The sequence below is a fragment of the Oncorhynchus tshawytscha genome, linkage group LG28 (assembly GCF_018296145.1).
Source record: "Oncorhynchus tshawytscha isolate Ot180627B linkage group LG28, Otsh_v2.0, whole genome shotgun sequence".
NCBI lineage: Eukaryota > Metazoa > Chordata > Actinopteri > Salmoniformes > Salmonidae > Oncorhynchus > Oncorhynchus tshawytscha.
The window spans coordinates 31,591,272-31,615,317 of record NC_056456.1 but is presented as its reverse complement, the minus strand read 5'-3'; the positions used below and the strand labels follow the sequence as shown (position 1 = coordinate 31,615,317).

General features: G+C 42.0%; 1 protein-coding gene and 1 long non-coding RNA gene across 4 annotated transcripts; one reads left to right on the top strand and one right to left on the bottom strand.

Annotated features, from left to right (window-relative positions):
* Positions 1-758: 758 nt before the first annotated feature.
* LOC112244625 lies at positions 759-2,508 on the top strand. Of its 2 annotated transcripts, none has more exons than XR_002952616.2 (3): positions 759-978; positions 2,027-2,084; positions 2,247-2,508. It is a non-coding gene; the product is annotated as an uncharacterized LOC112244625 (long non-coding RNA). The 2 variants fall into 2 exon arrangements; XR_002952617.2 differs by lacking the exon at positions 759-978 and adding an exon at positions 1,036-1,425.
* A 2,031-nt stretch (positions 2,509-4,539) lies between these two features.
* On the bottom strand, positions 4,540-20,931 carry LOC121841193 (CREB-regulated transcription coactivator 1-like). Of its 2 annotated transcripts, none has more exons than XM_042308105.1 (3): positions 20,735-20,931; positions 4,928-5,018; positions 4,540-4,753 (listed from the first exon to the last, which is right to left on the bottom strand). In XM_042308105.1, exons 1-3 carry the CDS (start codon positions 20,858-20,860, stop codon positions 4,581-4,583), a joined length of 390 nt encoding a protein of 129 aa, XP_042164039.1. In that variant the 5' UTR covers positions 20,861-20,931; the 3' UTR covers positions 4,540-4,580. The 2 variants fall into 2 exon arrangements, with proteins under 2 accessions (XP_042164039.1, XP_042164040.1); XM_042308106.1 differs by having other exon boundaries at positions 4,944-5,018; positions 20,735-20,920.
* Between the last annotated feature and the right edge of the window lie 3,115 nt (positions 20,932-24,046).

The window sequence follows — 24,046 nt, the reverse complement described above, 5'->3', positions numbered from 1 at the left end:
AAAGGCACCGTTTCCCTCCCTAGTGTAATTGGGATGGACGGGGAAGACTGCATCACAACCCTTAAAGAACTACGGTTGTATGATGGCCTGGATGAAGAGGAACATATTCTCCTCTAGGAACCCTTCATGTTCCAGTTACAGAGAGATAAGATGTTCTATGTGGAGGCAGTTGATGTTCTATGTGGAGGCAGTTGATGTTCTATGTGGAGGCAGTTGATGTTCTATGTGGAGGCAGTTGATGTTCTATGTGGAGGCAGTTGACAACAAGAAAATGACTGTCTTTTCCTCTTGAGGTGCAGGAGTGAAGCCATTTGAGGAGTGGTCAAACCTTGTTTTTGTCTGCTGTGTTAATTGCTTAAATTGTTAATTGTGTTATGTTGTTTAGTAAAGATGAAGTAGAAGTCACCCTGAGTCTCTGATCTCTGTACTGGAGCTGGCATAACTTAATGTACAAAGCACATTCAGCATGTCTATAAGGTATAGTGTCTCCATTCTCATGAGGAAAGTAAATAGCATTATAAATCAGGAAAGGTAGTAACTGAGTGTATATATGCTCAATGAAATAATATAATTAAAGTTATAATATTTATCAACACAATTTTAGTACATGACAAATCTGTTCACTGCAACAATATCAGTAGCTTGTCTCAAATATAGCATGAAGCAAAAAGTGTTACAACACATCTGCTGGTAATTTATATAATATTTCTTCCGATCTTAAAATTAAATACGTTTGTATTCAACGCGTGACTTGCGCAAACATGTGTGTTTGTATTCAGTGTGACTGTCAAACCTCAGACAAAAACAAAGGTGGGCGGGGTCAAACGTTTGACACCGCCCACATTGAGACCCGCCCCGAACTGCACACTGCAGTCAGGATGCTTGTTCCATAAACCAAGGGGTACTTCAGTCAGTGCGCTATGCCAATGTCACTAACTCTACACGCCTATGTGATAATAAGGATGACAGGAGAACCCTGTGAGTTTCTATTTTTAATTTCATGGTCGCACATTGAGATTAGTGGTTGCAAGTACGAATCACAATGTGTAATTTCGCAAGCTTGTATCATGTCAAAAATGTAACAATGGTCGCAAATGTGTAACTTGACATTTGACTACATTCAATAAGATTTGCATGCATCATTTATTAGAATTATTACAAGTCAATTTACGACTATAAATATTCGGAAGTGCATCAAAAATACACTTGCAGATGTTATCTGCTCGGGGGTTCAGTCACTTTACCAAGAGACTCGTAAACTTGTAGGTTTTGTACATTTTGTAGAAAGATATTCGCAATCAGCCAAAACCACAGCCGCCTATTGCCTGGATTGTTCTGTCAATCACATCTCAGGAAGTAGTTTGAAGTTAAGTAATTCCTACAAAGTAACGTTAATGTTACTTGGCCTGAAGTACTAGAATAAAGGTAATATTTTATGTGTACGTCGATTTTTTTTATGTGTGTAAAGGCATGACAGTAGCTTGTTTATCATGTGAAATATAAAATGGTATATTTCAGACGAACTCTATTGACAGCAGCTAAATTAACTTTAGCAAGCTGGCTTCTGACGTTCATCCTAGTTTTACTATCAACTGGCTAACGGTAGCTTTAGCAGGCAGCTTTAGACGCGAGTGGAAAACAAATATATTTGCTAGTTAACCGTCTGATAATGTTTATGCCATAAACTACGTTAGCCAAATTAGAACTGCTGGGGGAAAAACTCCCACAATCGTCACTACCTAAATGTTAGGTTTCTAGAAAATAAAAACGATATTTGCCAGCTATATTTTAGACTTGTTACTGACTTTTGAACACTGTCAAACTACTATGTTACACTGCCTGTTGATTAATTGGGGACTGAAAGTTGGCAAGATATGATGCCCCTTCTGTAAACTGGCTGTATTGTTTTTCTATCATTTGGCTGTATAGGCTTGTACACATTTACTTGAGTGTTTTTAATTAGCACAGTTTGCCAAACTGACTGACTAGGATTATTGGTATTCATGTTTTTGTTATTGCATTTCAGGTGGAGGGAGTAAGATCACTAGAAAGCAGAACTGCAAGACAACCAAAGGACCCTAGAGGTATTACAGTCAATGCTTATGAAGTGGATATTGTATGAATTGCCCATTCATATCATTGACACTTACAAAATGGTTGGATTGTTTAGCAACATGTGCAGTAAATGCTAACACGGCTTTGGTGTGTTGACAAAGCAAGGCACATAATGTATATCTCCCCATCAGACCTCTGCATGCTGTGACATGGGCCTGGATGGTGAAACATCTGCTTCCAGCTGCCTGACTATTGGGACCTTCAGTTGTACCTTACATCACAGCAAGAGTCTCCTTATCTCTGTCTCATAGTCATTTAACATGTATTATGTATCCACTCATTCATGAAAACTGCTACAGACACAAGAACTGCACCTGAGTGATGATAGCCAGCTAGCCGAGCCATTGCGTGAGAGATCAAATAAAACTTTGTCACATGCACCGAATACAACAAGTGTGGACTTTACCTTGAAATGCTTACTTACAAGCCCTTAACCAACAGTGCAGATCAATAAGAAAATATTTACCAAGTAGACTAAAATAAAAAGTAACATAAGGCTATATACAGGGGCTCCCGAGGCAGTGTGTGGGGGTACAGGTTAGTTGAGGTAATCTGTACATGTAGGTGGGAGCGAAGTGACTGCATAGGTAACAAACAGTGAGTAGCAGCAATGTACAAAAGGGGGGGAATCTATGTAAATTGTCCAGTGGCAATTTTATGAAATGTTCAGCAGTCTTCTGGCTTGGGGTACAAGCCTTTTAGTCCTAGACTTGGCACTCTGGTACTGCTTGCCGTGCGGTGGCAGAGAAAAGTCTAACTTGGGTGACTGGAGTCTGACAATTTTATGGGTTTTCCTCTGACTATTATATAGGTCCTGGATGGCAGGAAGCTTGGCCTCAGTGATGTTAGCGCCAAGTGTTGACACTAAGTAACTCGAGGTAGAACAAATGGGTGGGTTATCTTCTATGGGGGAATGTTAAAGGGATGGCGCTTCAATGCTGGGTAACACACTGGAGGAAACAGCACCGCTCATGCTAGCCAAACAAATCGAATGGCGGTTTAGCCCAGAGGTTGCTAGCTAAAACACCAGTGATGCCGTTAGCCCACCAACTAGCCAAGACACTTACATTTTAGCTAGCTAACTCCGAGCGGTGGGAACCAACGGAGAGCTAGAGATCCCGGTAAGAAGAAGCTACAATTTGTGAGAAACTGCTATTAGCGGGATGTGAAAGCAGTGACTCTAGCTAGGTAACAATGCCAATTGTGTGTAGGCCAGGCAACAGGTGTACTGTAGCTAGCCGACGAAAAAAAGCACTGCTTACAAGCTGCTGAATTCCTGAAAATGTAGCTACTGAATGCTCTGTGCTGGGGTGTTAATCCCCACTCAAAGAAACAGTTAAATTGAGAGCTAGTTTTCTGAAGAAAGCTGCTTAACAGGCAATTAACCCAATAGACTTGTGAAGAGGCTAAGAATGAGGAAACCAGAGCGGTGCAGGGTGTTATATAGACATGTGGGGCATACATCCACAAAGCTCTTATTTGCCAAACTATGACCGCAAAAAAGGGGGTGTCCAGCAGTGAAATGTCAAACCCAGTCGACTGAAAGAACTGACATTCACTTGTCCTATTCTTCAGGCTTGTCTGGGATAGGTATGTAGTAGGCACACCTGTGATGTCTTATATACACAGGGGGTGAAAGTAAGGTGGCATGGTCCAGTACGCAAAGATTGTGTGGGTACGCCATACCGGTAAAACATGAGCCTATCACAATTAATACAACATGCCCTAACATTTGCGAATTGACTGGAAACCGGGTGGTTTATGAGCCAAATTGCATTGTGGTTTGAGGAGAACACTTACATTTTGTCCAGGTAGAGATGAGTGGCTGAGACAGAGGCACGTGTGGACAACAGTGGATGCATCAATTCAGGCTACAAGTGTAAGCCTAATGACAATCGCAGAATGTCATTACAATACATGTAGGTGTTTTGTAACACATGTCTCTTTCCAGTCATCAAATTGCAGATGCATAGTGCACCGTTGGAGTTTGGATGCTGAAATAATTTTGTGAGTGGACAAATGTGTACGGATAGCTTACAGGAGCACCCTTTGTTAAGTGATTGTTTGACAATCAGATGAAAACATCATGACCGGTTGTGTTCATGCCACATTAAAAAGGAACAGGGGGCATGTCCATATTGCTAGGGAAAGCTAAGCTTTCCCTGAAGTAAATTTAACTATATAGCCTAATTAGTTTATTCCTGTCTATACAGAAATACATAATCATTAAAAATAGGCTACTACACAAAGGATGATTTAACCACAGAGGATCAATTGCTTCTTTTAAAAAAAAAAGAAGTTTTAAAATCACATAGCCTACAGTCGGAAGGGCCCGCAATTTGGGCAGCGTGCGCTGCAAGCAAGAGAGGCCCAGCCAGGCATATTGCAACATTTTACAAATAGAATTATATGGATTAAACAACATTGTTTTTAAACGTTTTTTTAAAGAACATGAGTAGACAAAACTACAAAACTTTATTGCATTTGGGGATCAACCCCCTCCCCCCTACATTTGGCCATGGAAAAGCCTTCACAGTTGCATCCTTCCTCAGGGAACTAACTGTCTGCTGATGGCTGACAACAGGGTGGCAGGTTTTTACACGTGCTGCTCTAGAGTTCCATGGCCCAGCAGACTCACCTAGGGATAGGGGGAAGGACACGTTAGTTTGTCTGGGATACATTTAGAGGGAGGAGAGAGTATGAATTGGAGTGAGTACAGTCATTCCAACCAGTGACCGTGGATAATATGCTATATGTCATCACACAGACAGCCATAGTGAAGGAGGTTTACATAGTGCGTAAAGTATATTACCACCAGCAGAGCTTACTTCTCTACTCTGGAGAGATTGCAGGTTGTTGGCCAGAAGGCTTTGGTGGTCCTTGGAATATTCTCTCTGTAGCACCTGTAGAGAAATGGATAGAGGAACAGAATGCAATTGAATGAGAGCAAGAGCGTTAACATTTACATTGTTAAATAGAGGAATATAAAGGGTGCCTTCCAATCAGACAAATGGATGCATGAAACACAGCAACGGCTTTCCAATGAAGGAGTGTGTTCGGGGAGAGGCTTGTGTTGTCCGTCAGAAAAGTAGCAAAGTCTGTCCTTCAACTAATTAAAAACATAGCTGTTTGGTCAGGAAAAATGCTGTTCTGTGTTGGACATGCATTTTGTTTTGAAGGCAGTCTTACTCTGTGGTTGAAGTGGTATCATGTCTATAACTTCACTCTCACTCCCCCTACAGGGTTAATACACATTTTAGGTAGAATTTCATGAATTTCAGGCTCTTGGTCATTAGAAGACACTTTTGCAATTATGTTAGCACAACTGAAAACTGTTGTCCTGATTGAAGAAGCAATAAAACTAGCCATCTTAAGACTAGTTGAGTATCTGGAGCATAAGAATTTGTGGGTTCAATTACAGGCTCAAAATGGCCAGGAACAAAGACCTTTCTTCTGAAACTCGTCAGTCTATTCTTGATCTGAGAAATGAAGGCTAATCCATGCGAGAAATTGCCAAGAAACTGAAATCTCATAAAATGCTGTGTACTACTACCTTCACAGAACAGTGCAAACTGTCTCTAACCAGAATAGAAAGAGTGGGAGGCCCCAGTGCACAACTGAGCAAGAGGACAAGTACATTAGTGTCTAGTTTGAGAAACAGACGCCTCACAAGTTCTCAACTGGCAGCTTCATTAAATAGTACCCACAAAACCAGTCTCAACGTCAACAGTGAAGACGCGACTCCGGGATGCTGGCCATCTCTGTCCAGTGTCTGTTCTTTTGCCCATCTTAATATTTTATTTTTATTGGCCAGTCTGAGATCTGTTTTTTTCTTTGCAAATCTGCCTAGAAGGCCAGCATCCCAGAGTTGCCCCTTCACTGTTGACTTTGAGACTGGTGTTTTGTGGGTACTATTTAATGAAGCTGCCTTTGACAGCTTTGCACACTCTTGGCATTCTCTCAACCAGCTTCACCTGGAATGTTTTTCCAGCAGTCTTGAAGGAGTTCCCACGTATGCTGAGCACTTGTTGGCTGCTTTTCCTTCATTCTGCGGTCCAACTCATCCCAAACCATCTCAATTGGGTTGAGGTCAGGTGATTGTGGAGGCCAGGTCCTCTGATGCAGCACTCCATCACTCTCCGTCTTGGTCAATTAGCCCTTACACAGCCTGGAGGCATATTGAGTCATTGTCCTGTTGAGAAACAAATGATAGTCTCCCTAAGTGAAAACCAGACGTGATGGCGTATTGCTGCATAAGGCTGTGGTAGCCATGCTGGTTAAGTGTGCCTTGAATTCTAAATAAATCAGTCTCACCAGCAAAGCACCATCACACTTCTTCCATGCTTCACAGTGGGAACCACACATGCAGAGCTCATGAAGTTCACCTACTGTGTCTCACAAAGACATGGCGGTTGAAACCAAAAATCTCATTTGTACTCATCAGACAAAAGGACAGATTTCCACCAGTCTAATGTCCATTGCTCCGGTTTCTTGGAAGCAGGTCTTTATTGGTGTCTTTTAGTAGTGGTTTCTTTGCAACAATTTGACCATGAAGGCCTGATTCACGCAGTCTCCTCTGAACAGTTGATGTTGAGATGTGTCTGTTACTTGAATTCTGAAGCATTTATTTATGCTTCAATTTCTGAGGCTGGTAAATCTAATTAACTTATCCTCTCCAGCAGAGGTAACTCTGGGTCTTCCTTTCCTGTGGTGGTCCTCATGAGAGCCAGTTTCATCATAGCGCTTGATGGTTTTTGTGACTGCACTTCAAAAAATGTTCAAAGTTCTTACATTTCAGCATTGACAATGTCATGTCTTAAAGCAATGATGGACTGTCGTTTCTATTTCCTTATTTGAGCTGTTCTTGCCATTGAATGGACTTGGTTTTTTACCAAATAGGGCTATCTTCTGTATACCACCCCTACCTTATCACAACACAACTAATTGGCTCAAACACATTAAGGAAAGAAATTCCACAAATTAACTTAACAAGGCACACCTGTTAATTGAAATGCATTACAGGTCACTACCTCATGAAGCTGGTTGAGAGCATGCCTAGAGTGTGCAAAGCTGTCACCAAGGCAAAGGGTGGATACTTTGAAGAATCATTTCAAATATATTTTGATTTGTTTAACACTTTTGGTTACAACATGATTCCATATGTGTTATTTCATAGTTTGTCTTCACTATTATTCTACAATGTAGAAAATTGTCTAAATAAATAAAAACCTGGGAATGAGTAGGTGTCCAAACGTTTGACTGGTCCTGTATAACATTGCAACATTTAACCAAATACGTTTTATGCCTTTTGAAATCATGCTCAGATCAAATCATTTGCGTTAAATAGGTTTTTCAAAACTTTACTGTTATTCAAATTAAAAGCCCAATGAATACTCGCCTTTGTGTAATGATTTAACTCCCACCGCTTGTGGAACATTTATTTTGAAGGTACGTGTAAATAACAACTGCACGAAGACAGACAGTGACTGATAGGCTGACACACGTCACCGTTACAAATAGTAGCTCGCTAGATATTGCGCAAAAATGAGTTTTTCAATGAAAAGGAAAGTAGACGAATGTGGGGTGTTACAGCAAGAGAGGACATCCAAATATTTCTTTATTAAAGAATCAGGCAAAGCTGTGTGCTTAGTGTGCAAAGAGAGCATCGCTGTCTTAAAGACTACAACTTGTCCCAATACTTCCAGACGAAGCAGGCAGAGAAATATAGGAATATATTTTCTTAACAGAACTGCATCGAAAGAGTTTCTTTCTCAGTTGCAAAAGCAGCAAGGACTTTTCACAAACAACGACATTGAGAGAGCTAGCTATGTACTGTCCCACGAAATTGCTAAACATAGTAAGACATTCGCTGAGGGGGAATTCATTTTTTTTTTTAAGTATTGACTCTGCAGCAATACTTTTCCCCGACAAGAAAGAGCGGTTTAAAAATGTGTACCTGTCAAAACGAACAGTGACACGGCGTGTTGTTGATATTCTTACGAGGCATAACCCCATACTTTGAAATTACGGAGGAGTTTGCTTCAATGAAGAGCACAACCACAGGGAAAGATGTGTTGGAGTCGGTTAATAAGTGTGTGGCAAAGCTGGGACTGAGTTTTGAAAAGTTATCAAGTATGATCACTGATGGGTGCCCACACTTGACAGGAAAAACCGTTGGCCTTTTGAAAATGATACAAGATCAAGTAGCTGAGCTGAACCCAGATCAGAAAAGTATTTTTCCTGCATTGCATTATTCATCAGGAGGTGCTCTGTAAATGTGTTCTGAAAATTAGCCATGTTGTGGATAGTCACTAAAGTGGTAAACTTCATAAGAGCAAAATCTTTAAACCACAGGCAGTTTGTCTAACTTTTGGAAGAGAGTCCTGTCATGCAGATCTCCCCTACCACACAAAGGTGAGATGGCTGAGATTGGGGAATGTGCTTAAAAAGGGTGTGGGACCTGAAGTTGGAGATTGCAGAGTTTTTGCAAATGAAAGGAAAATGTGTATTTCCCTCAACTGCAAGATAAAGAGTGGTTGGCTGATTTTGCCTTCACAGTGGACATCATGGCCCTCATGAATGAACTGAATTCCAAACTAGAAGGGAAGGGCATTTCTTTCACATCAGATGTACAGGGAAAATTACTGCTCCTGACCCGCCAGCTAGAAGCCAACAATCTCACCCACCTTCTGACACTACTAGTCTGTTCCCTATCAGATGACCAACGGGATAAGTATACATCACTGCTGCGTGCTTTGAACAGTGAATTCTCTCATCGTTTTGAGGATTTCAAAGCATTGGAAAATGACATGCTGTTGGTTTCCTCTCCTTTCACCTTCAGTGTGGATAATGCTCCCACGGACCTGCAACTTGAGCTTATCGATCTTCAGTCTGATGCAGTGATTGGAAAACTATTCAAAACAATGTCACTGAGGTTCTATGCATCTCTTGAACAAAACTTTCCAAAGATTAGGAGTCATGCTCAGAAGATGTTTGTACTGTTTGGGTCAACCTATATATGTGAACAGATATTTTCAGTGATGAAATATAACAAGTCAGATCATCTCTTAAGCAGTCCTGTGCATAGCGACGTCAGAAACTATAATCGACTTCACTGCTCTAGTCAACACCCATCAGATTTAACTCCTCACACTGATTGAGTAGTTTAAATGGAATGTTGAGCTCTCTTGTGTTTTTGTGCATAACCATTAACAAGAGTTCTGTCCGTGGTGCTGAATGCACAGTGTACTTTTCCCTCCGTGTAGTTCATTGCATGTTTAATAATGAAAATACCTACCAAAAGGAGAACATGGATGTGGTTTATTTCTGTGCATGTTAATAAAGTAAAATAAGTAGAATACCTGGACGTGATTTACAGTAGATGTCACAGTCATACACAATGTATAATCCTGTAATATGATTCTGGCCCACGATGGCAAAAATATATTCTAATATGTCCCTCCATGGAAAATAATTGCCCAGGCCTGGGCTAGGCCTACCTGCTGCTGCAGTGTCTGACAGTCTCTCTCTCCTTGAGCAACAACCTACTCATCTCGCACAAATGCAGGTGATACTGATAAGTTTATTTTTATTGGACTGATTAAATAGAATGTTTAAGAATGTGCCTAAATAAATTCTATTTTAAAAAATTAAAAGGAGTGCCGCACACACTAGGAGCTCAGATGCAAAAAATATTTATGTCCAACGTTTCGACAGACAAGCTGTCTTCATCAGGGTGAAGAAGACAAGCTTGTCTTTCAAACTTTTGGGACAAAAGTGTTCCACTACGCTAGCCAGCACCTCGCCTAAATAGGTGTGCATTTCTTTCGCCTCTAAATAAATTATATTAACATATTAAGGTAATTTCCATTGCTTTTCTAGGCCTGGAAAACACAATTTCAAAATCCCATAACTTTTCCAGTATTTTCATGACCGTACGAATCCTGCCCCTAAGCCCTCACCCTTGACCCAAGGCCTCCTGCCAAACCCTCTGAGTCTCTTTGACATGGAGTTACTCCAGAAGTAGACAGGTTTATGGTGCATAGGGTTTCTAGACTCCTCATGAGTAGAGTAGTATATACAATGCCTTCTGAAAATATTCAGACCCCTTGAGTTTTTTCCACATTGTTAGGTTACAACCTTATTCTAAATTATTTTTTTAAACCATCAATATACACACACACTACCCCATTTTTGCTAAAAAAAAAAATGTAAACACAAAAACTGAAATCACACTTACCAAAGTATTCAGACCCTTTACCCAGTAGTTTGTTGAAGCACCTTTGGCAGCAATTATAGACTTGAGTTTCTTGGATATGACGCTACAAGCCTGGCACACCTGTATTTGGGGAGTTTCTCCCTTTCTTCTCTGCACATCCTCTCAAGCTCTGTCAGGATGGATGGGGAGCGTTGCTGTACAGCTATTTTCAGGTCTCTCCAGAGATGTTAGATCGGGTCCAAGTCTGGGCTTTGGCTGGGCCACTCGAACATTCAGAGATTTGTCCCGAAGCCACTCCTGCGTTGTCTTGGCAGTGTGCTTAGGGTTGTTGTCCTGTTGGAAGGTGAACCTTCACCCCAGTCGGAGGTCCTGATCAGTCTGAAGCAGGTTTTCATCAAGGATATCGCTGTACTTTGCTCCGTTCATCTTTCCCTCTATCCTGACTAGTCTGACTCTCCCAGTCCCTGCCGCTGAAAAATATCCCCACAGGATGATGCTGCCACCACCATGCTTCACCATAGGGATGGTGCCAGGTTTCTTCCAGACGTGACACTTTGCATTCAGGCCAAAGATTCAATCTTGATTTCATCAGACCAGAGAATCTTGTTTCTCATGGTCTGAAAGTCTTTTGCCTTTTGGCAAACTCAGGAGTGGCTTCTGTCTAGCCACTCCACCATAAAGGCCTGATTGGTGGAGTGCTGCAGAGATGGTTGTCCTTCTGGAAGGTTCTCCCATCACAACAGAGGATCTCTAGAGCTCTGTCAGAGTGACCATCGGGTTCTTGATCACCTCCCTGACCAAGGCCATTCTCCCCCGATCGCTCAGTTTGGCCGGGAGGCCAACTCTAGGAAGAGTCTTGGTGGTTCCAAACTTCTTCCATTTAAGAATGATGGAGGCCACTGTGTTCTTGGGGACCTTCAATGCTGCATAAATTTTTTGGTACCCTTCCCCAGATCTGTGCCTCGACACAATTCTGTCTCGGAGCTCTACGGAAAATTATTTCGACCTCATGGCCTGGTTTTTGCTCTGACATGCAATGTCAACAGTAGGACCTTATATAGACAGGTGTGTGCCTTTCTAAATCATGTCCAATGAATTGAATTTACCACAGGTGGACTGCAATCAACTTGTAGATGGAAACAGGATGCACCTGACCTCGATTTTATGTCTCATAGCAAAGGGTCTGAATACTAATGTACATTTTTTCATTTCACCTTTATTTAACCAGGTAGGCTAGTTGAGAACAAGTTCATTTACAACTGTGACCTGGCCAAGATAAAGCAAAGCAGTGCGACACAAACCACAACACAGAGTTACACATGGAATAAACAAAACATATAGTCAATAACACAATAGAAAAAAGTCTATATACAGTGTGTGCAAATGAGGTAGGACAAGGGAGGAAAGGCAATAAATAGGCCATAGTGGTGAAATAATTACAATTTAGCAATTAAAACACTGGAGTGATGGATGTGCAGAAGATGAGTGTGCAAGTAGAGATACTGGGATGCAAAGGAGCAAAAGAAAAACAGTATGGGGATGAGGTAGTTGGATGGGCTATTTACAGATGGGCTATGTACAGGTGCATTGATCTGTGAGCTGCTCTGACAGCTGGTGCTTAAAGTTTGTGAGGGAGATATGAGTCTCCAGCTTCAGTGATTTTTGCAATTCGTTCCAGTCATTGGCAGCAGAGAACTGTAAGGAAAGGCGGCCAAAGAAGGAATTGGCTTTGGGGGTGACCAGTGAAATATAGGTGCTGGTAGCGATCGGTTGAAGAGCATGTTTAGTTTGACTTGCATTTAAGAGCAGTTGGAGGCCACAGAAGGAGAGTTGTAATGGCATTGAAGCTCACCTGGAGGTTAGTTAACACAGTGTCCAAAGAAGGGCCAGAAGTATACAGAATTGAGAAATAAGGTATCTTTTTTATAAATGCGCTTGCTAAAATTTCTAAAAACCTGTTTTCGCTTTGTCATTATGGGGTATTGTGTGTGTATTACTGAGGCTGTAATGTTAACAAAATGTGGAAAGTCAAGGTCTGAATACTTTCCATAGGAACTGTATATTTAAAAAAAAAAATAATAATTACTTACTGACATGGAGTGCTCCATGTTCCTGCTGGTAGGTCTCAACCTGGATGCAGGGAAATGGCCTGCAGGACTCGGAGTATGGTTGTATCTACTGTATCTCCACCAGGCTACTGGAAATCAGACGAGAAACCTGCATAGATTAACCAAATAAAATGGTACCTCTATTTAGTCAAATCAATATTATTATTATTTTTTTTACATTGGAGTGTATAGGTTTATGTTCCAGCACTTCACCAACACCTCATTCAACTAACTGATCTAAATTTTTCAAAAACTTGCAAGCAGTTCAGTCCGCTGGGACAGAAATCACCCACGTCTGTATTATTGAATGAACTTCAAGTTACAAGCTTACAATTCTGCATGATATAAATATATCCACACATGTTATTCTCTGTCTAACCTTGTGAATAACCTCCAAGAACAAGTTTAAATTTAGCTAGCTAGCTAACGCTAGCTGCTGTCAATTGTCTGACATGTACCATTATATTTCACGTTAAACACACCTTTTCACAAAATCAATCGATGTACACATGAAATAGATGATTACCTTCAAGTAGACTTTTATTCTAGTACTTCAGGCCGAGGATTAAGTAACGTTGTTACTTTGTAGAAATGACTTCTCTTTTCCTCTTCAAGCTAATTCCTGAGATTTGACTGATGGAACAATCCAGCCAATGGTTGGAGCAATAGGCGGCTGTGGTTTTAGCTGATTGGCCAGGAGTAAAAAAGGTCCTCCAGGTCTGCTCAAACCATTTGACTTGCGAATGTCTTTCTACAAATGTACGAATCACTTGGTAATGTGACAGAACTCTGAGAATGCATATTTTTGATTCACATCAGAATATTCATAGTGGTAAATGGACTTGTAATAATCAGATGTGGACTCGAGTCACATGACATGGACTGGAGTCTGACTGAAGTCACAAATCTGATGATTTGAGACTCGACTTGATAGAAAAGAAAATAACTTGAGACTTGACTCCACTTTGACTTGAAATTATCTGGCCAGATTTTGTAACGTTTTGTCAATCATTTTGTGGCACGGAGTCTCTGTGGATTACTCTCCTGGCACCCAGAGACAGTATTGCACTTGCAAACAAAACAGACTGGCTAGTGAAACACGCACTCAACCCTCTGATTGGACCGGCAAACTGTCAATCAACACAGGTTGAGAACTAGAGCAGTGAAGGTTTTGGGGAGGTTGCGAGTAGGCCTATAATTATTTTGATAAATATTTGAATAGGCTACATACAGTATACGCTAGGCTACCATTTGTATTTTAAAATGTGGATACTAACGTAGGTCTAGGGAATTGCACAAAATTCTTATTTTAAAAACATCTAATCGGTGCTTCAGAAACAACAAGTTTCCCGTCCTGACTGTTGACCAATCAGCATTAGCACACAAAGGCGGGTGCACATATCCACATCAGTGACCAGAAAGCCCTTGTTTAATTTTCTCTGGTTTTGCCTGGCAAAAACAGAGAAACCTACCTGCATTAATATTATCCATATAAAGCTGGCTAACGTTTTAGCAATCTGCTACGGACACATCTTTGCCACAATACCTGCAGTGCTTGACTTGAGCTGAAATAGGTGCCAGTAGGTCTACTCATTTTGGGTGCCGGTACTGTTTATATTTAGGTACAGGAGCTCCACTATACTTTTGAGCTAATATTCTATAAAAAAAGGAACAGGAGCTCAAGCAGTAGAACATGTTAGATGCCGGAACTCAGCTCCGGTGATCTCCTGCCCAAGTCATGCACTACCTGGTGGTTTCATTGATCATTTTCATATTTCCAATAGGCCTAGTTTAGTTGAGTAATAATTAATATAATTCAGTGGTGGTACTGTATGTCTAAAGATAGCTGTAACATCACACTACCTTCTATACTTATGGGATTGTTGTAGTAACGCCTTAGAACGTTGCGCCGCTCGGGAGGCCCCGCCGCTCGGGAGGCCCCGCCGCTCGGGAGGCCCCGCCACTCAGATTTTGTACTAGACAAAATATTTTTGCATAATTAAGTCAAAAAACAAACGGATTACATGCTTTGTACTGTTTCTAAAAATAAAAAAAATATTAGTAAGAAGTAATGTGGTACAATGCTAAATTTCTTTTCATTTTTTGTAACCCGAGTCTTTTAATAATCAAAATATCAGAGAAAATGTACAGCTGCCCCTTTTAAGGGTGAGAGGTTAACATAGTAATGGGGCCACTTGAGTCCTTTCACGTGTCATATTTGGGATACGACAAGGACATCTCTTTGCTATTAGTTGAAGCAGCAGACTCAAGTTGAAAAACAACCAAACTTGTGAACAAAACAATGTAAACAGCCAAGAAACACAGGACAATGTCTCACTTTGTTGACCATCGAGTAAATTAGACCAGCTTTTATGCCTGTGCACAGTGCCTCCAAAAATGAATCGATCAGCACTTCACTCATTGCGCACAGCTCCAATGCCAGGCAGTGTTTCTGCATGGGGTGGGATATAGGATTCCTATTTCTTTGTTCAAATAGCAGCTATGACCAGCCTTCCTAGTGGTATAGCGCTCTAAGGCGCCACTACAGACACGGGTTTGATCCCAGGATGTGTCGCAGCCGGCCGCGATTGGGAAACCCATAAGGCAGCGTACAATTGGCCCAGCGTCGTCCAGGTTAGGGGAGGGTTTGGCCGTCCGGGATATCCTTCTCCCATCGCGCTCTAGCAACTCCTTGTGGCGGGCAGGGCACATGCACGCTGACTCATGTCGACAGTTTTTCCTCTGACACGTTGGTGCGGCTAGCTTCCGGGTTAAGCGAGCAGTGAGTCAAGAAGCAGCGCAGCTTGGCGGGGTCGTGTTTTGGAGGACGCATGGCTCTCAAACTTCGCCTCCCCCGAGTCTGTATGGGAGTTGCAGCGATGGGACAAGACTGTAACTAACAATAGGATATCACGAAATTGGAGAGAAAATGGGGTCCAAAAATACAAATATAGAAAAATAGCAGCTATGAAACAAAACTGCAGAAATACTTTGAAAATCTCTACTGTAGCATGTCTAACCCTAACTTGCACATATGGTCATACTTGACTTTGACTTTCTTTTGCCGAATGTAATGCTCCCACAGGCAGAGCCCCACCTGTTTTGAGCCCCACATTTTTAGCTAAAAAAACAAACATAAAATATTTTTGGGGGGCGGTGGGTTGCCTGTTTTGCATGTTATTTTGGTGTTAATACGTGTCACATATCAGTTTGCAAACAATGTAAAATAAAAATGATTTGAATTAATAAATGCCAAAATGCAGGTATTTCAGCCTTGCTCAGTGCTTTCTGTGGTAGCCAGCGGAAAACACGTAGGGGTTGGGGTTGGTAATGTTTTCTAGTTGCACCAGCGATTGGCTCAGTGTTCTGTCACTCATGGGGACACTACTGCCATTTAAAAAAAAAATATTTCACCGGGTAGGCCAGTTGAGAACAAGTAGGGAGGTAGGCAATAAATAGGCCCTAGAGGCGAAAATAATTACAATTTAGCATTAATACTGGAGTGATAGATGTGCAGATGATGATGTGCAGGTAGAGATACAGGGGTGCAAAAGAGCAAGAGGGTAAGTAATAATATGGGTATGAGTTAGTCGGGTGTGCTATTTACAGATTCACTGTACCTATACACAGCCATCGGTAAGATGCTCAGACAGCTGATGCTTAAAGTTAGAGAGGGAGATATAAGACTCCAGCTTCAGAGATTTTTGCAATTCGTTCCAGTCATTGGCAGCAGAGAACTGGAAGGAAAGGCGGCCAAAGGAAGTTTTGGCTTTGGGGATGACCCGTGCAATATACCTGCTGGAGCGGGTGCTATGGGTGGGTGTTGTTATGGTGACCAGTGAGCTGAGATAAGGCGGGGCTTTACCTAGCAAAAACTTATAGATGACCTGGAGCCAGTGGGTTTGGCGGCGGATATGTAGTGAGGGCCAGCCAACGAGAGCATACAGGTCGCAGTGGTGGGTAGTATTTGGGGCTTTGGTGATAAAAAAGATGGCACTGTGACAGACTACATCCAGTTTGCTGAGTAGAGTGTTGGGGGCTATTTTGTAAATGACATCGCCAAAGTCAAGGATCGGTAGGATGGTCAGTTTTACGAGGGCAAGTTTGGCGGCATGAGTGAATTATGCTTTGTTGTGAAATAGGAAGCCAATTCTAGATTTCATTTTGGATTGGAGATGCTTAATGTGAGTCTGGAAGGAGAGTTTACAGTCTAACCAGACACCTAGGTATTTGTCCACATATTCTAGGTCAGAACCGGCCAGAGTAGTGACGCTATTTGGGCGGGAGGGTGCGGGCAGAAATCGGTGTGTTGTATGGCCTCGAAACTCATTCGGAGGTTTGTTAGCACAAAGGGCCAGGTGTATACAGAAAGGTGTCGTCTGCGTAGAGGTGGATCAGAGAATCACCCGCAGCAAGAGCGACATCTTTGGTATATACAGAGAAAAGAGTCGGCCCAAGAATTGAACCCTGTGGCACCCCCATAGAGACTGCCAGAGGTCAGGACAACAGGCCCTCCGATTTGACATACTGAACTCTGTCTGAGAAGTAGTTGGTGAACCAGGCGAGGCAGTCATTTGAGAAGCCAAGGCTATTGAGTCTGCCGATAAGAATGCGGTGATTGACAGAGTCGAAAGCCTTGGTCAGGTCGATGAAGACGGCTGCACAGTAATGTCTTTTATCGATGGCAGTTATGATATCGTTTAGGACCTTGAGCGTGGCTGAGGTGCACCCACGACCAGCTCGGAAACCTGATTGCATAGTGGAGAAGGTACGGTGGGATTCGAAATGGTCGGTGATCTGCTTATGAACTTGGCTTTCGAAGATTTTAGAAAGGCAGGGCAGAATGGATATAGGCCTATAACAGTTTGGGTCTAGAGTGTCTCCCCCTTTGAAGAGGGGGATGACCACAGCAGCTTTCCAATCTTTGAGGATCTCAGACGATACGAAAGAGAGGTTGAATCGGCTAGCAATAGGGGTTGCAACAATTTCGGCGGATAATTTTAGAAAGGGAGGGTCCAGATTATCTAGCCCAGCTGATTTGTAGGGGTCCAGATTTTGCAGCTCTTTCAGAACATCAGCTGTCTGTATTTGGGTGAAGGAGAAGTGGGGGGAGGGGTTTGGGCAAGTTGCTGCAGGGGGTGCTGAGATGTTGGCCAGGGTAGGGGTAGCCAGGTGGAAAGCTTGGCCAGCCATGGAAAAATGCTTATTGAACTGATCGATTATTGTAGATTTATCGGTGGTGACAGTGTTTCCTATCCTCAGGGCATCTGGGTGTAAGTGCTCTTATTCTCCATGGACTCTACAGTGTCCCAAAACCTTTTGGAATTAGTGCTACAGGATGCAAATATCTGTTTGAAAAAGCTAGCCTTAGCTTTCCTAACTGCCTGTGTAAACATCCTGACTTCCCTGAAAAGTTGCATATCGCGGGGGCTATTCGATGCTAATGCAGAACGCCACAGGATGTTTTTGTGCTGGTCAAGGGCAGTCATGTCTGGGGTGAACCAAGGGCTATATCTGTTCTTAGTTCTACATTTTTTGAATGGGGCATGCTTATTTAAGATGGAGAGGAAAACACTTTTGAAGAGCAACCAGGCATCCTCTACTGACAAGATGAGGTCAATATCCTTCCAAGATACCCGGGCCAGGTCGGTAAGAAAGGCCTGCTCGCTGAAGTGTTTTAGGAAGCGGTTGACAGTGATGAGGGGTAGTCGTTTGACAGAGGACCCAGTACGCACGCAGACAATGAGGCAGTGAACGCTGAGATCCTGGTTGAAGACAGCATAGGTGTATTTAGAGGGCAGGTTGGTCAGGATATCTAAGAGGGTGACCATGGTTACAGATTTAGGGTTGTATCTGGTAGGTTCCTTGATGATTTGTGTGAGATTGAGGGCATCAAGCTTAGATTGTAGGACGGCCGGGATGTTAAGCATGAAGATAGATGGGTGGGCGATCAATTAACATATGGTGTCCAGGGCATAACTGGGGGCCGAGGGGGGGTCTATATCAAGCGGCAACGGTGAGAGACTTGTTTCTGGTAAGGTGGATTTTTAAAAGTAGAAGCTCGACTTGTTTGGGCACAGACCTGGATAGTAAGACAGAAGTCTGCAGGCCCTCTCTTCAGTAGCTTGCAACTCCGCTCCCTTTGGCAGTTCTATCTGGTGGAAAATGTTATAGTTAGGGATGGAAATTTCAGGATTTTTGGTGGCCTTCCTAAGCCAGGATTCAGACACGGCTAGGACATCCGGGTTGGCGGAGTGTGCTAAAGCAGTGAATAAAACAAACTTAGGGAGGAGGCTTCTAATGTTAACATGCATGAAACCAATGCTTTTACGGTTACAGAAGTAAACAAATAAGAGTGCCTGGGGAATGGGAGTGATGCTGGGGGCTGCAGGGCCTGGGTTAACCTCTACATCACCAGAGGAACAGAGGAGGAGGAGTAGGATAAGGGTACAGCTAAAGGCTATAAGAACTGGTTGTCTAATGCGTTTGGAACAGAGAGTAAAAGGAGCAGGTTTCTGGACTGAAGAATAGATTCAAGGCAATGTACAGACAAGGGTATGGTTGGATGTGAGTACAGTGGAGGTAAGCCTAGGCATTGAGTGACGACGAGAGAGGTTTTGTCTCGAGGCACCATTTAAGCCAGGTGCGGTCACTGCATGTGTGGGGGGTGGAACATAAGGGCTAGCTAAGGAATATTGAGCAGGGCTGGAGGCTCTACAGTTAATTAAGACACAAACTACTAACCAAAACAGCAACAGACAAGGCATATTGAAATTAGAGAGAGGCATGTGTAGCTGAGTGATCATAGGGTCCAGTGAGTAGCTAGGCGAGCTGGAGGCACGGCAATTCAGACAGCTAGCAGGCCGGGGCTAGCAGCAGGCTGGCAGATGGGCCTCAGGGGAACGTCGCAACGGAAGAGCCAAATCTAAGGGTAGCGCTGCTGCTACTCTTTGTAGCAGCATTTCATTGAAGAGAAATGATATTGATAAAACGTATCAGTGCTCATCGGCCATAAACATTACACAACAAGTTGGAAATCGCAAATTCAACAATGAGTGGTTTTGATGGAATTGGTGGCTAACTGCAAGCATAGCAAAGAAATCACTAGCCTGCTATTCAGTGGAGTGACTGTGTGGTCCCAAGTCTGGGTTTAAGGGTCTCTTTTCCAAGCTTCAAATGATAAACATTCAACATTGGCCATGCTGTCAATCCAGCATAATTTCTGGCACGCTCAAAACAACTGTTAACTCGGAACTGAGAAATCTGACTTCAGTGAGTTCAAGACAATTGGGAACTTGGGAAAACACGAGCTCAGACTGGGAAAATACGTTTTGAACGGTCGTACAACTCAGAATTGTAAGTGGGGAACTCTGGCCTCTTTCTAGAGCTATGACCTGAAGATCACTGGCATCATCATTCTTCAAGTCCCAGAAAATAAATAATTCTTGCAAATCTTATTGAATGTATTCAAATTACAAATTTGCAACCATTTGTTTAAAATAAAAAAAATCACATCATGATGATACAAGCTTGCCTAATTAAATTACACATTTGAAAATCGTACTTGCAACCACGAATCTCAATTTGCAACCACGAAATTCAAAATACTAACTTCTGTCGTTATTTTCCCATACCAGTCCATTTAAAACTATTTAAAATACACCCATGCTATTTTGTCGGGAAATTTAACTACAGTTGAGACCACTGACATGACATTGATGCAGATACCAATATTTTGATGCGGCATGCGCTTTACGGTCAACTAAATCTGTGCGGGGTTGACTCGTCGTTAATATGACGCTGTCAATCAAATTTACTCTACTTGTCTGCTCAGTCTCACGACTGGGTTTTCCTCCTGATTATTAGGCTATATGTCTTTGCTGATTGATCTATATACTCAAAATACTGCTGTCCCAAATGCTTCAATGCATAGAAATTGCTGTTCATCTCACGCTTCTTCCTTGCCTAGAGTGCATGCAGAAAAAACAAAGCTATATTTTGATGCGCGCTGTCAAACACGCATGCACGCCCCATATTTGCACTGGAGCAGCTATAATACTGTGCAACTTTTGAAGACGATTGGCCTCGGGATTCCTCTCCATTTGAGAATAACTAACCACACGAATGTGATAGTAAGGAGACTGGTTTCCATTCATGCAAATCATATTTGCTGGCATATGGGGCTGTTTGTTATTGTTTACCTCCCTGGCCAAACTACGTCCCGCCGCACATATTACTGCATTTGACAGGTCGCGAGCATTCACAGCAAATAGCTAAAAACAGACACGCTTACCCTCGCTGCTCGGGTAATACTCAAATCTTTCATCACTTCCTCGAATGCTGCTGTCTCTTCTGCCTGTTTCTGATTATGCAAAGCGATTTTCTCGCTAAATTTCCGCGGATTATTCGATGTCGCCATGTTTCGCTCTTCTGCTCCGCTTTCCCTCCAGAGACGTTGCGTGCCCACGTCCTTGCGCGTGGGCGTAGTTAAGGCGCACATCTGGAACGCCCGCGTTCCCCACATTTTTCACCAGGGATGGGTAAAATGCAAAAAGGATAGGTCATTTCCCCCCTCATTGTTGCTTAAACGTTTTATCCACTGTCCACTTGCGGATAATCTAAAATGAATTATATATTTTTAAATAAATTATCCCCTATTGAACATGTTGGTACGGTTCTTCTTATTTTGAATGCCTTGTTTAGCCGCTAAACCCACTGTACTGTACATGGCATAACAATACTCTATCCTGTTCCCATTATTTTCCTCTGATGAAAGCTATAGCCTACAGAGAATAGCAGTTGTGTGTCTGTTACTTTCCAGTTTTTGTAGTCTTTAGTAGCCACTGGCCAGATGTCCCTACTCAAATGAGTGTGCTTTTAGAATTCTCACTGGGAACTAAATGCATAAACCACTGTCAACCACATCAGTCACTAACATGCTAAAAGTACCAATACTGGCAAAAAAAATCTAATGGTTTTTCTTTTTCCCACAGACACATAAGGCTAAAGAGCTACAGGCACAGTCCATGCACAATGAAACAATATGCTGTTTCACCCACTATTCAGAGTAGTGGAAATAAATTGGCTGTAAAGTAACCAAGGAAACCATTGAAGAGGGTATACCAGGGCAATGGGTGTGTGGGAATATGTTGTTATTGCCAGCTAAACCCTGAAACAAAACCTTGAAGTTGAGCCTCAGTGAAAAGGCTATAGGTAGCATGGATTAAATGACATCTTGGTAGATTTCTGTGTCCTGCTCCTCAGATATTGTTTACATTAATCTAGTTACATAAAAACATCAGCTACAACAGGCTTCCCTGTACATAGAGACATGTAATCACAGTCTTCCCTGTACATGTAGACATGTAATCACAGGCTTCCCTGTACATAGAGACCTGTAATCACAGGCTTCCCTGTACATGTAGACATGTAATCACAGGCTTCCCTGTACATGTAGACATGTAATCACAGGCTTCCCTGTACATAGAGACCTGTAATCACAGGCTTCCCTGTACATGTAGACATGTAATCACAGGCTTCCCTGTACATAGAGACATGTAATCACAGGCTTCCCTGTACATAGAGACATGTAATCACAGGCTTCCCTGTACATAGAGACATGTAATCACAGGCTTCCCTGTACATAGAGACATGTAATCACAGGCTTCCCTGTACATAGAGACATGTAATCACAGGCTTCCCTGTACATAGAGACATGTAACCACAGGCTTCCCTGTACATAGAGACATGTAATCACAGGCTTCCCTGTACATAGAGACAAAACAACTCAAATGGTTCCGTAGCTTTTCAATTTGATTTAAATAGAGATAACTTTGCCCCTGACCCCGACTTCATCTCCATTTCACTTTAGACACCCCCCCCAGGCCCTTCCCTCAAAACATTGGTGATGGCAGCCAATATTTGCTGTGCCCCAAAAAAGAGAAACATCTGAGAAATGGATGTATAAATATGTGATGAAAGGTGTAATATCTTTAGACAGGTAGATGCATATATTGATGGTGGATAGATAAGGTATTTAACATTTTGTGGGATTGAGATATTCATGGTAACTCATGCTCAAGGCAGTAACTGACAGCAGGGGGAGGTATATCTAAAGAGCTAATTGTTTTCACTACTTCTGTTGTGCAAAAAGGCTTCTCAACAGTTTTTACCCCCAAGCCATAAGACTCCTGAACAGGTAACCAAATGGTTACCCGGATTATCTGCATTGTGTGCCCCCCCCCCAACCCCTCTTTTACACTGCTGCTACTCTCTGTTTATCTTATGCATAGTCACTTTAACTATACATTCATGTACATACTACCTAAATTGCCCTGACCAACCAGTGCTCCCGCACATTGGCTAACTGGGCTCTCTGCATTGTGACCCACCACCCGCCACCCCCTCTTTTTATGCTTCTGTTACTCTCTGTTCATCATCATATATATATATATATATATATATATATGCATAATCATTTTAACCATACCTACATGTACATACTACCTCAATAAGCCTGACAAACCAGTGTCTGTATATAGCCTTGCTACTCTTTTTTCAAATGTCTTTTTACTGTTGTTTTATTTCTTTACTTACCTACACACACACACCTTTTTTTTCTCGCACCATTGGTTAGAGCCTGTAAGTAAGCATTTCACTGTAAAGTCTACACCTGTTGTATTTGACGCACGTGACAAATAAACTTTGATTTGATTCTGTTGTCTTAATTGTATGGACAGTCCGTCTAATGTGGGGCCCAGATTTGATTTCACATTGTTACTATTTAATGATTTCTGTGGTAAACATGTTAAATTGGGAACAGATAACAGCATGTGGTAGAAAACCCTGTTGTCTTCTATTGTTATGAATCTGGCGAGAGACCAGTTTGTTCTTCCAGATTTATATTTCTGTCATTTCTGTTTTGTGTATGACAGACACCTGCTAAGATACTGAATTTGCATGTCACACAACCTTACTGGAAACATGGTTCTGGAAACTGATGAAGCTGTGTTTGTGGTCTATACTTCCTTTGCAAGGCTTCTCCAATGCCACTTCAGCAGGAAATACAGTGCATTTGGAAAGTATTCAGACCCCTTGACTTTATCCACATTTTGTTATGTTACAGCCTTATTCTAAAATTGATAAACTCATAAATCTACACACAATAACCCATAATGACAAAGCAAAAACAGGTTTTTAGCAGGAAAAAAACCCGTTGTGTTTGTGATAAACAATATTTTATCACAAACACCTAGCAGCTATAATATCATTTCACAGAAATAATTTGCTGGTGGAAATTACATCACATTTTGTAAGCTATGGACATAAAAACATATGTCAAATGTGTTCTGAATAGGAGTGTTTCGAAACATAATTGCACACTGATTCACTGCTTATCAGTTCATATGAGTGAGTTAAACTATACTATAAAACAATTGCTGTTTGAACAGTGAACAATTCAGCAATCATGTACAGTAAAGAAATGAAAGTCCCAAACTTGTGTCTTCCGTGCAGTGTGTTCTATTTTCTCTATGAGGTAATGAGGCTTTTACAGGAAATCTTGATGTGACTTTCATTTTTGTTAAGTTCCACTTTTTCAACATAG